This window comes from Ochotona curzoniae, unplaced genomic scaffold (genome assembly GCF_017591425.1).
Source record: "Ochotona curzoniae isolate NIBS_2020 unplaced genomic scaffold, NIBS_Ocur_1.0 contig_3037, whole genome shotgun sequence".
Classification (NCBI taxonomy): domain Eukaryota; kingdom Metazoa; phylum Chordata; class Mammalia; order Lagomorpha; family Ochotonidae; genus Ochotona; species Ochotona curzoniae.
The window spans coordinates 4,842,360-4,856,119 of NW_024465699.1; the positions used below are offsets into that span (position 1 = coordinate 4,842,360).

The 13,760-nt window shown below is 44.5% G+C and overlaps 1 protein-coding gene across 1 annotated transcript in view; it reads left to right on the forward strand.

Moving 5' to 3' along the window:
- The window catches only part of EPB41L5 (erythrocyte membrane protein band 4.1 like 5), a 58,114-nt gene that overhangs the window by 17,456 nt on the left and 26,898 nt on the right, over positions 1-13,760 (forward strand). The window contains exons 3-6 of the mRNA XM_040979129.1: positions 9,524-9,566; positions 10,406-10,484; positions 11,240-11,284; positions 11,469-11,521. Of these exons, the coding sequence (XP_040835063.1) occupies positions 9,524-9,566; positions 10,406-10,484; positions 11,240-11,284; positions 11,469-11,521 (220 nt within the window). The remainder of the gene's footprint in view (positions 1-9,523; positions 9,567-10,405; positions 10,485-11,239; positions 11,285-11,468; positions 11,522-13,760) is intronic.

The following is a 13,760-nucleotide window of genomic DNA, read 5'->3' on the forward strand; positions in this document are numbered from 1 at the left end:
TACATTTTTCAGGTATCCCTGAGGCCTGTCTGTGAACTCCAGTTTAATAACCCTGTGTTAGCAAATGAATAACCTGTAGATTCAGGGGAAGCTGATAATTGTATTAATTTGTGTATTTTTGTCTTTGTGTCTTTATGGCAACATGACTAATATTTCCCAATCTTTATAATCTCTTCATACAGCTAGGGCACCTCTGCTCTTATGGTTTTATGCTATTATGCTATAATTATGCTGTTATGAAAATGTTTATGGCAGTACAGTCTCTTTCGAAGAGGCATTTAGGGCAGTACCGTGCCCCCTTTGCTGTCATAAAGTCGACACAGGAGTGTGGGCCTGCCACTGCGTGGGACACCTGCGTCACACGTTGGCTCCCAGAGTTGAGCGCTGTGCTCCGTGTCTCATCCAGCTTGCCACTAATGCACACCGTGCGAGGCATCAGGTGATGACTCTCCGTAGTGGTCTCTGTGTCCATGTGCAAGACCCAGATGGTATTCTAAATTGACACACAGATCGGTAGAACAGAGAACTCAGAAGTCATCATCGGCCTGTATGTATGCGTACTGGTTGTTTACAAAGGTGTGAAGGGCAGTGTTAGCAAAGAAGCTGAAGCAGCTGGGTGTGTGTAGGCAGAAAAATGAACCTTGATGTACCTACCCTTAGAGCTCTTCAAAAATGAGCTCGCATTTATACAGAAATGCAAAATACGAAACTTAGAGAAAAAGGCACAGAAAATCTGTGGGTGCCACAGTTGGTGGGAATTCAGGAATCTTAGTAAAATTTGTAAAAATTGGTGGTGTGCCTTTGTAAAATTCAAAGCTTTTACTGTAAAAAAAGTCTCTGATAGGAAACCGGAAAGCCATGCTACAGATTGGGGGAAGTCTTTATGCCGCCTATGTGACAGAAACTCACTTGGGGCATTTATAAGGAACTCCTAGATTCCTCTGCTTGGAGGGTGGAGGACATGCAGAGAGTACACAGATGGCAGGTGAGCACACGAGGTGTGAAGCAGCACTCGTGTCAGGGAAATGCAGGTGATGGTGTTAATAACACGTCAGCATTACACATCTATTAGCATGACTAAAATAAAAATAGTGGCAATCCCAGATTCTGATGAGGATGTGGAGAAACTGAACTCGCCAAAGTTGGTGTGTTGGGAATGTAAACTGGCACAGCCACACTGGCAGTGTCATGAAGTAAACATGTGTCTCATGCGTGACTTGGCAGTGGCATGCCAGGCTGTTTATCCCAGAGGATTCAAGACTTACTGCCACACAGGGACTTGTGCGCAGTGGTTCATGGCAGCTTTATTTATAGTGGGAAACAACCAGATTTTCCTACAATAGGTGAATGATTAAATGCTGTGGTAGCCATACACGTAATGCCATACGGCAATAGAAAGTACAGCAGCTTGGGTCTCAAGGTCTTTGTGTCGAGTGCTAAAAAGCCGGAATCACCAGGTTACACACTGCATTTCTATGACATGGTTGAATGACGAAATTACAGCGATGGGGGTGAAGGATGCTGGGGTGGGAGGGCTGGATGGTGACTGTAAAGGAGCAATGTGAGGGAAATGGTTGTGAAAATGGAGTGTTCCTGTGCTTTGATTATGAGGTCATTTGAGGGATAAAAATGTGGTAACTGACAGAGCTGTGCCTATTGGACCCACGCCAGTTTCCTGAATTCAGTTGAGTCCTGCAATTAATGAGTGAGAGGGGTCATTGGAGAAGGGAACCCTGGGCCTCTTGCTAGTATTGCAGCTTTCTGTGGATGGAGTCATATAATCATATATACATTTACAGTATGTGTACACTGTGGATTAAACAAAGCATTTCTCAAACAGAGTTAAACTTTCTGACTTATATATTATTTGGTGAAATTTGAAAAGGTCATGTTTAGATCTTAGACTGTCAACTTGCTTGGTTATATTGATAAAGAAAAACTAGGCCATCTATAAAGCAGGTATGCTATATAATACAGCATTGTATATCGTTCTTTCAGAATAAAAGGAAACATAAGTAACATCTTTTAAGGCCTATTTATTTAAAGGCACAATATATGAGGAGAGAGAGAAAATGAGAATGAATGAATGAGAGAGGAATGTCTTCCATTCGCTGATCTCCTGACATGGCCACAGTGGCCAGAGCTGGGCTGATCCAAATCCAGCAGCCAGGTGCTGCTTTTTCTTTCAGATGTCTCACATGGGTGTCTGGGTCCAAGGACTCAGACTGTTCTCCACTGTTCTCCCAAGCCCTAGCAGGGAGCTGGGACTGAATTTAGCACCTATATGATGTGTGGGCGCCACTGATGGGCAGTTTTATTTTTTACCTGCCATGCCACCGTGATGGCCCCCTAAGTAGTATTTCTAATAAATACTTTTTTAAAAAGGAAAAAACAAACTTTAAAATGTCAGTGCTAATTTTTTTAAGATTTATTGATTTTATTGGAAAGTCAGATTTATAGAGAGGAGAGACAGAAAAAAATCTTTTATCTACTGGTTCACTCCCCAAGTGGCTGCAATGGCTAAAACTGAGCTGATCTGAAGCCAGGAACCAGGACCTTCTTCTGGGTCTCCCACATGGGAGGCATGGTCCAAGACTTTGGGCTGTCTTTGACTACTTTCCCAGGCCACAAGCAGGGAGCTGGGTGGGAAGTGGGTCAGGTGGAACATGAACTGGCACCCATATGAGGTCGTGGAACATACAAGGTGAGGACTTTAGCCACTATGCTTCTGCACTGGGCCCAGTGCTAATGATTTAAATGTAAAATTTTCCTGGCTCTTTGTTGCAATCTCAGGTCAAATACTTGTACATTCATTGTATTCATCATCCTATTAAAAGTACCAGGAGGTGTGGATGTTTAGTCTGCTGGTTAAAACTCTGGTTTAAGGGCCTAGTGCAATAGCCTCATGGCTAAATCCTCGCCTTGTATGTGTCAGAATCCCATAGGGGTGCTGGTTTGAGTTATGGCTGCACCATTTCCCATCCAGCTCCCTGCTTGTGGCCTAGAAAAGCAGTCGAGGACAGCCCAGAGCCTTGGGACCTTGCACACTGGAAGGCCTGGAAGAAGCTCCTAGCCTCAAATCTGCTCAGTTTCAGCTCTTGTTGCTGCTTGGGGAGTGAGCCTGCAGGTGAAGATATTTCTGTCTCTCCTTCTCTATGTGAATGTGACTTTCCAATAAAAATAAAGAAATCTAAAAAAAAAAAAAAAATCTGGTTTAAGATGTCCATATCCCACACCAGACTGGCTGGATGATTTGCCGCTTGACTCTGATCCCGGACTGACTCCCTGATGCTGCGCACCTTGGGTGGGAGAAGCCATGGGAGAGAACCAGGTTGAGCTCCTGGCTCAGCTGTGGCCCAGCTCAGACCCTGACATTGTGGACACTGGGAAGAGTGAACCAAGGGGGAGCTCGCTCTCACCAGGGGTTGCTCTCACGCCTGCTTTCACACTCTGCAATAAATCATTACGCGTGTATAGAATACACTGTTGTCATGTAGAGTTTACTTTTAGAATACAAGAATGGGTCAGTACTGGTAGGCGGAGTTCATCACACATGGTATTTTATATTGTTATTGTCTATCCTTGCTGTAATAGACTTATTATTTTTTTAACAGCATGATGTCAGGCTTGCAACATGATTTGCTTTTGATAATGAGAAGTGAGTTGATGTGATGTGTTCTCCTTTTTAATTTGTTAATCTTTCATTTGTGCTGCATTAAAAAAAATACCAGCGCCCATGTGGGATCCAAGTGCTTACAAGACGAGGATTTAGCCACTGAGCCAACGTGTCAGGCTCAGGAGGTTTGACTGCTGATTGATGTCAAAACCCAACAAGAACAAACCTTGAGTACCACGAAATTATGTACTGATTGCCACGAGATTCTGGTAAAAACAATGGGAATGGAACCGTGTGGTTACATATCAGGCTAATCCTCTGCCTGCATTGTGGAATCCTACATTGGTGCCAGTTTGAGTACCAGCTGTTCCCATCCAGCTTCCTGCTTACGGCATGGGAAAGTAGCAGAGGGTCACCCAAAGTCCTGGGACCCTGCACCCATGTAGGAGTCCTGGAAGAAGCTCCTGGCTCCCAGCTTCGGATTGGTACACTTCTGCCTGTTGCTACCATTTGGGGAGCAAACCAGTGGATAGAAGATCTCTCTCTGTCTTTCTCTGTAACCCTGATTGCTCTGTCAGGTAAAATAAATAAATCTTAAAAACAGAAAGCAGTGGGCCAATATTATGGTGTAAAGGGTTAAGCTGCTGCCCACAGCCTGAGCGACTTGTAACGCAGCTCCTTACTGATGTGCCTGGGAAAGCAGTGGAGACAAGTCCTTGGGCCCTGAACCCACCGGGGAGGTCGGGATGAGATGCCTGACTCCTGGCAGTCCTGGCCTTTGCAACCATTTGGGAGTGAAACAGCAAATAGACATATTCTCTCTCTCCCTCTCCCTTCTTCCTCCCTCGTCCTTTCCCTCTCCCTCTCTGTCTTTACCCTCTCACTGTAACTCTATAATTTTTTTAATAAAACATTTATACTTGAAAGCACTTTCAAGTACTCATTTGTGCTTGGAAGTCAGAGTTGCACAGAGAGATCATTCATCTGCTGCTTCATTCCCCACGTGTCTGCAACGGGCAGAGCTGGGATCCAGAAACTTCTTCCAGGCCTCCCTCATGCAAAGGCCTTGGGCCATTCTCTGGTGCTTTCCCATTAGCTGGGAGGTGGATTGAAGTGGAGCAGCCTGGCCTGGGACCTGCGCCCATGTGGAATGCTGGAGCCACAGGTGGAGGGATAGCTTGCCGTATACAACTGTGCCACTCCAATAAAACAAATCTTAAACAACATCAACAACAAAAATAGCCGAGTAAATGAACTGCACAGAAGTAATCACTAGGAAAAATTTATAATGGAATTTAGATAAAATTTTGAAGTGTTTTCAGTTAGATTGTAACAGTACTGTATGTGTTGGTCCTCTGTTAGCATAGATTTTTAATGTTTTCTGAAAAACTGTTAAATTGTTGAATTTTATTTTAGTATCATTTTAACAGAGTAGAACATAAACCTCTTCACAGAACGGTGTCTTGCAGAGGCACTTGTTTGGAGAGCTGGTTCCCGTTCCTCTGCTTTGAGCTGTTTGTCCCAGAGCAAGACGGGGTCCGTTCCTGTGTGACAGCCTTGTGGGTGGGTTGCAAGCAGGCAGCACTGGACAGCTGAGTCTGTACTGGCTGTGGAGCCCGGGACCAGGGTGTGTGCGTGTTCTGGAAACTTGCTAGTTGATTTTTTGGGTTAGTTAAGTCTGTTCTGTTTGTGATTCTGTATTGTATTTTAACACACATCAGCAAATGTGCTTTGATACCCAGCTCAACAGGATGGAAAAATGTGGTTTCCTGTATCCTTTTATATCTAAGTTTATCAGCTCAAGTTCCAAAGTAGGAAACCAGAAGGGAATTTGTTTTCTTTTTTTAAAGTTACAGTGAGAAAAAAAGAGGGCCATCCTGGTTTCTCACTAAGAGTTCAACCCAGATCCGTGTCTGCGCACTCTTCGTTTTATCTCCAAGTGCAATTTGCCCTCAACTGCTGAAGACTCAGATTCAAGGAAGACACTCCGTGCCTGTCTCGGAGCTCTGAGTTTTCCAGTCCCTGCTCCTGGAATGTGGAGGAGATGAAAGAAAACAGACTGGAGAATATGCAAGCATGAACTTAGACCTTCCCCAGCAGCACATCCCCAGACTCCCCAGCTCCTAAATCTTACTGCATAGTGTTACTTGATGCTGTCTCGGCGTTTCTGGCCATCCCAGAGAAGGCAGATATTAGAGGCTGTTACAGGCTGAAAGGAGACTGCTGTGCCTGCTCGCTAGACAATTCTTTTCTCACTGAGCGATCGGACGTTTAATATGCTTTCTTAGTGGCATGGTAGAGTAAGAATTAGAGCAGAAAGTTGTATTTATGAGACTAGTCCTAAAGAGAACTTAAAGTTATAACTAAGAAAGATGATTTTTGCAAGTGGTCTTTCATTGCTGTTTCGTTTTATAGTCTTCAAATCGATTTGGTCAGAATTCCTTATTAGCCTGTGAGTTTTCAGTTCACTGATAATGTTCTTTTCTTTACCAGTGCTTTCTCTCTCTCTCTGTCTCTCTCTTTGTCTCTCTTTCTCACACACATACACACTGGAGTTTTTTTTCCTGTTCTGGAAAGAACCAAGAGAAGCCAGAATCTAGAGGATGGGCTGCATGTGGTGTGGCCAGAGGCTTGGAGGAGCACTGCTGACCATGTACTCTTAAGGATGACCAAAAACATCACCAGTAATATATATAAATATTAAACTGATATATAAAAATAAATACATATGAAATATTAAAGGGGATCCATGGTCATTGTTTGTGGCGTGGATTTTATATAGAAAATAGAGGAATATGCAAGAAACAAAGTTACTGTTACTGGAGACATCTGCTACTGTTATAGATCGGCTCCATCTGAGAGAAAATACACATTTTCATATGTAAACTTTTTTTAAAAAGATTTATTTATTTTTATTGGAAAGGTGGATGTACAGAGAGGAGGAGAGACAGAGAGGAAGATCTTCCGTCTGATGGTTCACTCCCCAAGTGATCTCAATGGCTAGAGCTGAGCCATTCCAAAGCCAGGAGCCAGGAACTTCTTCCGGGTCTCCCACTGCTTTCCCAGGCCACAAGCAGGGAGCTGGATGGGAAGTGGGGCCACCGGGATTAGAACCAGCGCCCATATGGGATCCTGGCACATGCAAGGCGAGGACTTTAACCACTATGCTATCATGCCAGGCTCATATGTAAATTTTTTAAAGATTTATTTAGTTTTTATTAGAAAGTCAGAATTACTGAGAAAAGGAGAGACAGAGAGAAAGATCTTCCATCTGCTGGCTCACTCTCCCAGTAGTCACAATGGCCAGAGCTGAGCCAATCCACAGTCAGGAGCCAGGAGCTTCCCGGTCTCCCATGCAGGTACAGAGTCCTGTGGTGTTGACTGCCCTTTACTGCTTTCCCAGGCCACAAGCATGGAGCTAGATGAGAAGTGGAGCAACTGGGATAGGGACTGGTGCTCGTATGTTATCCTCACACATGCAAGGTGAGGGCTTTAGCCACTAGGCTACTGTGCCGGGCCCTTCATATGTAAATCTCTGCCTTTTTAAAAAAAAGGTGTATTTATTTTTATTGGACAGTCTGATATACAGAGAGGAGGAGAGACAGAGAAAGAGCTTCCGTCTGCTGATTCACTCCCCAAGTGACCACAGCGGCTGGAGCCAATCCGAAGCCAGGAGCTCTTCTGGGTCTTCCGCATTGGTGCAGGGTCCCAAGCCTTTGGGCCATCCTCAACTGCTTTCCCAGGCCACAAGCAGGGAGCTGGATGGGAAGCAGGGCTGCTGGGATTAGAACCAGTGACCATATGGCATCCTGGCGCGTTCAAGGCAAGGACTTTAACCACTACGCTTTCGAGCCAGCCCCTCCTCCCCTTTTTAACACAACAAGCTATACTGTTTTGTGACCAGCCTTGTACAGTTTCACAGTATTCCTATGTGCAATCTAAAATACTTTGTTGTAAGCAGTTCACTGGGTCTAATACAGAGTTCTTTTAGCATCTTCTGATGTCCTTTGCGGGTAAATCTGCTCACAGCTATAATGGTTTTTGGATGTGAAATGAGGAGATCAAAAACACAGTTCTTGTTGAGGTCTTAGCAATACCTTGTCAGATGGCCTCCTGGCTGAGCCTAGCTCATTCCCGCTCATTAGGGCGTCCAAGAGTGTCACAATACTGGGGCACCAGCCATCCGCTTGCTGTTTTATTGCAGTGCAATAGATAAAACCTGGAGACGAGCATCATCCAGGCTCTTGGATCTGGGGAGAAAGCAAGCTAGCTGTGAGAACTGCTTTTATCTCTATTCAGTCTGTGAGTAGGTGTCCGGGACAGTTAAGCCTGCAAAGTGGCGATGTTGGATTTCTGGGCCAGGCAGAGGCAGATGGACTGTGCTGTCTTAAAGTGACTTCGGCTGCATTGTGTTGTGCCTCCTAGCCGGGCTAGTGTTTCATTGATCGTGAACATTTGCAGTGGCCGTTCCACTTGAATGCATTAAAAGATGGGAGCTGGCTGAGCAACTGCTTAGAGTTGAGGGCAGGCATTGTAAAGAGTTTCTTTGCCTTTGGAAAGGTTGAGCATCTTACTTCAACCTGCCGCTGTGCCAACAGTCCCAGGAGTTTCGCTTGGGGATCTTGGGACAGAGAGGGGAGGAAAGGCTGAGTGAATAATTGGCAAGCCTGTGCACAATGCAGCCTTGTTTGCCCTCTCCTTCCTATCTGGACTTTTGAAAGTAGATTCCTCAGCTCTGTGAGCCAGTCGGCACAAGAGCACTCCTCTCCTCTGGCGGGGGCTTGGGGGTGCTTGGAATGGAAAGCATGCTGGAGCCCGGTCCCAGCCTGCAGCCCGTCCCTGTGAGGATTTGGTGGTGTGAAGGGATTAACGGGGAGCAACCTGGAAACCGGTTATCAGGGCAGGATCTGGAGTTGTTTTTCAGGTCTGTTTGTTGCACGAAGTTTCACTGTAAAGAAGTTACATAAATCAGAAGGCTCTTGCTCTTGAGACTCAAAGTCTGCCAGTCCCAGTGTTAACATCCTTTATTTGTAAAGGAGCGAAGACTGCCTCATTCTGTAGGTTGAGCCTTGATTGCAAGGAAGAGCTTCATTTTACACCCCCAGGACACTTTGAAATAGACCAGTTCCTCGGTTGTACCTCTTTGTTAAAAGTTAGATGACACTGATATTGCCTAACAGTTTTTCCATAGAGATCCAGGTAACAAATCTTTTGTTTTTTATTATAAGAATGAACACATGAGAAGAACTAAAATAGGAGGATTCTTCTCTTATTTTAATGGCTGTGAAAGAGTAATTGACTTGGGAACGCCAAGGAAACCAAGGTCAGATTTGAACTATCAGCATTACCAAGAGCCAGAGAAATTTTAATTCATTCATTCATTATATGGGAAAGTCAGATTTACGCAGGGAAGGAGGCAGAGACAAGGAGCTTTTGTCCACTGGTTCACTCCTCACGTGGCTGCAATGACCAGGAGCTGATCCAAAGCCAGGAGCCAGGAGTTTCTTCCAAGCCTCCCATACAGGTGCAGGGTCCCAAGACCTTGGCCATCTTCCACTACTTTTCCAGGCCACAAGCAGGAACTGAATGCATTGTGGAGCAGCTGAAACACGATCCAGTGCCCGAATGGGATCCTGGCGTGCTGGGCCTAAGAGGAAATGTTTTAACTAGCCATGGATCAATTTTAGGTCTTTCTCCTTCACATGTGTCTGAAACCTGCCATGGGTATTGGGTCTCTCTTTTCTCTTTCTCCCTCCCTCTGTTTCACCGACACTCACTCACTTTGGCTTCACTTTTGTGACTATTTCCTTGTGGTTTGCAATAAAGATATGATGAAAATAACATTTAGTGATTAAAATGCCAAAATTCTATTAAGGACTTAACTGCTGACTGTTGTTTCATTTTCAGCATTGGTTGGATGGCACAAAAAGCATCAAGAAACAAGTGAAAAGTAAGTGCTGCAAAGATTGCTTGGGGGAAAAATGGAAATCAAGTGTATTAAAAATTTAATTCCTGGTAGTAAGGACATGAGAAGTCAGGTTTGGGGTGACTTTTGTCAAGTGCCGCAGGTCTGGTACTGATGTAAACACAAGGGCCTTGTAAGCTGGTGTGCAGCAGAAGGCCCTGCCCCTCGCCAGTGGAGCTGGCGTCTTAGGAAAGGCATGTTCAGCTTTTATCTAGTAATTGTATTGGAAGTCTCCTGTTTGGGTTTTGTTTGGCATTTTAAACCATGTTAGCACTTTCTAAAGTTTAAAGATCTGCTCCTTTAAAATTAAAGATTGAAAATGAAGCAGCTCACATAAAATGTCAGTGTTGTTCCTGGCCATGCTCAGGGCTAGGAATATCGTGTCCAGCTCCTCATACAGCTTATCCTCTGGCATGGCTGAGAACTTCAGGGCAGCTCAGCTCAGGTCTTTACAGACTAAGGGGACACATGTGCCCACTACCGGGGCCTAGGAGGTTGGTGTGTGGAGGAGTTGCCGGGAGCAGGTGGCAACAGTGAGATCAAGAAGTGAATCCGTAGGTATGGACTGCAAGCAGGGTGTCTGTTCCATGCTTCAGGCCCTGCCAGGGAAAAGGCGATTGTGATAGGAATACAGAGAAGAGAGAGAGAGAGAAAATGAATTTACTGATTGATCTTTCTGTGTCAAGTTTCAGCCTGTAATCCACCCTGAACCGGTTCTTCCATAACCTTGAATCTTTGTCCTGGCAGGAAATCTGTGACACATTAACTCCTGTTTAGACCATTAAATTAACTTAACAGCTGCTGTTTTCTGTTTTTAATGGCAGTTGGTTCACCATATTGTCTGCATCTTCGAGTTAAGTTTTATTCCTCAGAACCGAATAATCTTCGTGAAGAGCTGACGCGGTAAGCCCCGCTACCCCGCTCCAGAGCTGTGCTGAGGGATTTTTGGAATGTTGTCAAAAGGTTTCCAAGTGACAGGCAGCTGATGGAACAGATCTCTTGCTTCTGGGAACAGGCCCTGGCAGAATAGAGTTTTTTCCTAGGACAGCAGTTTTCAAATGTTTGACTCTTGCCCTTGGTGAGGTTTTAGAATAAAGAGTAAAGGATTGGTTCCTTGGCCTTTCTCCAAAGGGGACCAGTGGGCTGCTCCTGCCCCCTTCCCGCCATGGGCTTTGTACTGAGCTGATGTGTTTCCATGTTTCTCAGTCTTGTGTCTTGGGCCAAGTTTGTTGAGGTCGGCTCCCCGCCCCCTACACCCGCCCTGTCCCCGCTTTCTTGGCTCATGTGGGTGCACTGATGGATGAAAACTGTTTGATCCCGGTGCGGTGTGTATCAACTTCAGGTCATATGCATTTGTGTTTATACTATCCCGCCTCCTGGGATATTGACTCAGTGACTCCGTATTGCAAGGCCATCTCTCCGTGTGCATGTCTTGTTTGTGAAGTGAAGGAGGAGGGTGCCGTCAGAGCCCCGTCAGCTTAGATCCTGGAGCGCTTCCCCAGGAGTGTCTTCTCAGCGGTTTCCTTTGAGGCTGGCTGTCATTCCTCGCTGGGAACTTCCTGATGTTGATTTACTTTATTGTCTGTGAGGTGAGCACGTTTTTCTTTGTGTAGTAAACGGCACTCCTGAGTTACATTTATATCGTTTACTTTTCCCAGGTATTTATTTGTTCTGCAGTTAAAACAAGATATTCTCAGTGGAAAGTAAGTATTAGCTTATTTAATAAATGTACATTCTCTTCTGAGGCTGAAAATAATTTTGAAAATAACCTCATAGCTATGAGGAAATAAATGATCACCAGAAAGGATATATTTGGTTTTTGTTTTTTCATTTATTCTAAATTGCAGGTTGTGAAATTGACTTAACAACTTTGTGTTTTGGTCTCAGATTAGAATGCCCCTTCGATACAGCGGTGCAGTTGGCAGCGTATAACCTGCAAGGTGAGCGGCGGCTGTGCTGACTGGAGACTGAGTGGATTCTCCTTCTGTCCTTAGTTAAAGAATTTCTGGACCAAGTGAGGTGTGAGAAAACAACGCTGTCTGTGTAAGCGTGTGCCTGTGTCCAGCTCTGACTGTTTCTCTGACTTCCTGCGGAACTCTGTGTTCTTTCGTGTTCTCTCTCTCTTCCCCCTTTTGTTTCTTTGCTCCTTTTTTCTCTGTGATGTTTGTGCACTAAAATTGCAGTCTTTCTGATGATTCACTATATATTGTGATTGAGCCCCCTGAGCTAAAGTTTTCCCTTAAAATGAGCGCTGTGATTTTTGGGTAAATTACTGCTGTTTTGTGAATTTAGTCTTATTCTTAAGTATGAATCCAGGAAGGAGTCACAAAAAGCATGTCTTCAAGTTCTTGAGGATCATAGTAACGTGGTCTCTAATAAGGGAGGTGAATGAAAACCTCACTTCTGTACTTTCTAATATGGATAGTCTACTATTAAACTTTGGAATTTTATAATAAAAATGGATTTTTAAAGGGAGACTTTTCAATTATGGTTGCAAAATGAAACGAAATATTCTGATGGAAGTGTTTGTATAATATGCCATCTGGCACCCATATGGGATACTGGCACTGCAGGCTGAGGCGTAGCATGATATGCCACGGTGCTGGCCCCTAAATCCTGCTTGTTCTTAAGATTCTTGGTAATAAACCTGTTGGCCCATTGCAAAAGGCTGTTGGCTAAATTCTCACCTTCAAACCACAAGGAACCAATGTGGGTACCAGTTCTTGATCAGGCAGCACCGCTTCCCATCCAGCTCCCTGCTTGTAGCCTGGGAAAACCATTGAGGACGGCCCAAAGCCTTGGGACCCTGCACCCACGTGGTAGACCAGGAGGAAGTTCCTGGCTCCTATCTTCAGAACAGTTCATCTCATCTCATCTCTTGCCATTGTGACCATGTAGGGGAGTGAACCAGTACATGGAAGATGTTTCTCTTTGTCTCTCCTTTTCTCTGAAATTCTGACTTTCCAATAAAAAAAGAAAAATAATTTTTAAAAAGAATAAATATGAAAGGCAGAGGGAGAGATAGAGGGGGAGAAGTCTCCCACCTGCTGATTTATTCTACAAACGTCCACAACATCTGGGACTGCACTGAGCCAAGGCCAGGATGTGAGAACTCTGTCAGGGTCTCTCATGTGGGTGCTAGGAACCCAGGTCTTTTTAGCACTCACCTGCTGCCTCCTGGGATACATGATAGCAGAAAGTTAGAATGCCCAGAGAATTAACTTCCAGTAACCGATGCAAGTGCTCCGGGGGCCTCTGAACAGCCCTTCTAAGTGCCCTCCCTTCATGCTCCCATCTAGGTACAGCATTAGATAGCAGACTCGGTTTGATGCATCTTAGGATTGAAGAACAATTTCCTTATTAATAACGTGAGGCTTAAAAAAAAAAAACATGTTTTCCAAGGTTGGAAACGATATACATGCATTAAACGATATACATGCATGGTATTTAAAAGTTTCTGCACTGAAACAAGATGGTTTCTAAATTTCACTTCCTGCAAACTTTTAAGTCCATGGAAGAACATAAAAACTGAGAAGCAGAAGACCTGTGAGAAAGAGGGAGCCAGGGCTGTCCTCATCTACTGCTTGCTCCCCAAATGGCCTGCCTTGGCTTGGGTTGAACCAGAAAATTCCAGATTTCCCATGTGAGTGGAGGGATCCCAATTCCTGGAACCTTCTAGCTGCTCTTAGGAGCTCAGAGCTAGACTCAGGGACCAGAGCCAGATGTTCAAGCCAGACTTTCCACTGTGGTTTGTGGACATCCCACCCAGCACCGTGACCAGCAGGCCAAAATGCCCACCCAGGACCTTTGGAAGTACCCTCTATCATGCTTTTAACATAACTGTATAAAGTACTCAATATATAAATGCAATGATTATTACTTATTGATACAAGTGTTGTTTTCTTCCCCAACTTTATAAAAAAGATTTCAATTTTTAATATGAGTGATATGTTCTCTTAAAGGAATTTTTTAATTAAAGACTTTTAAACTTTTTATTGGAAAGGCAGATTTAAAAATTTTATTTAAACTTTATTTTTTGTGGAAAGGCAGATTTACAGAGAGAAGGAAAGACATAGAGAAAGATCTTCCATCTGCTGGTTCACTCTCCAAGTGGTCACAGTGACTGCAGCTGAGCTGAGCTAAAGCCAGGAGCCTTTTCTGGATCACCCATGCAGATGC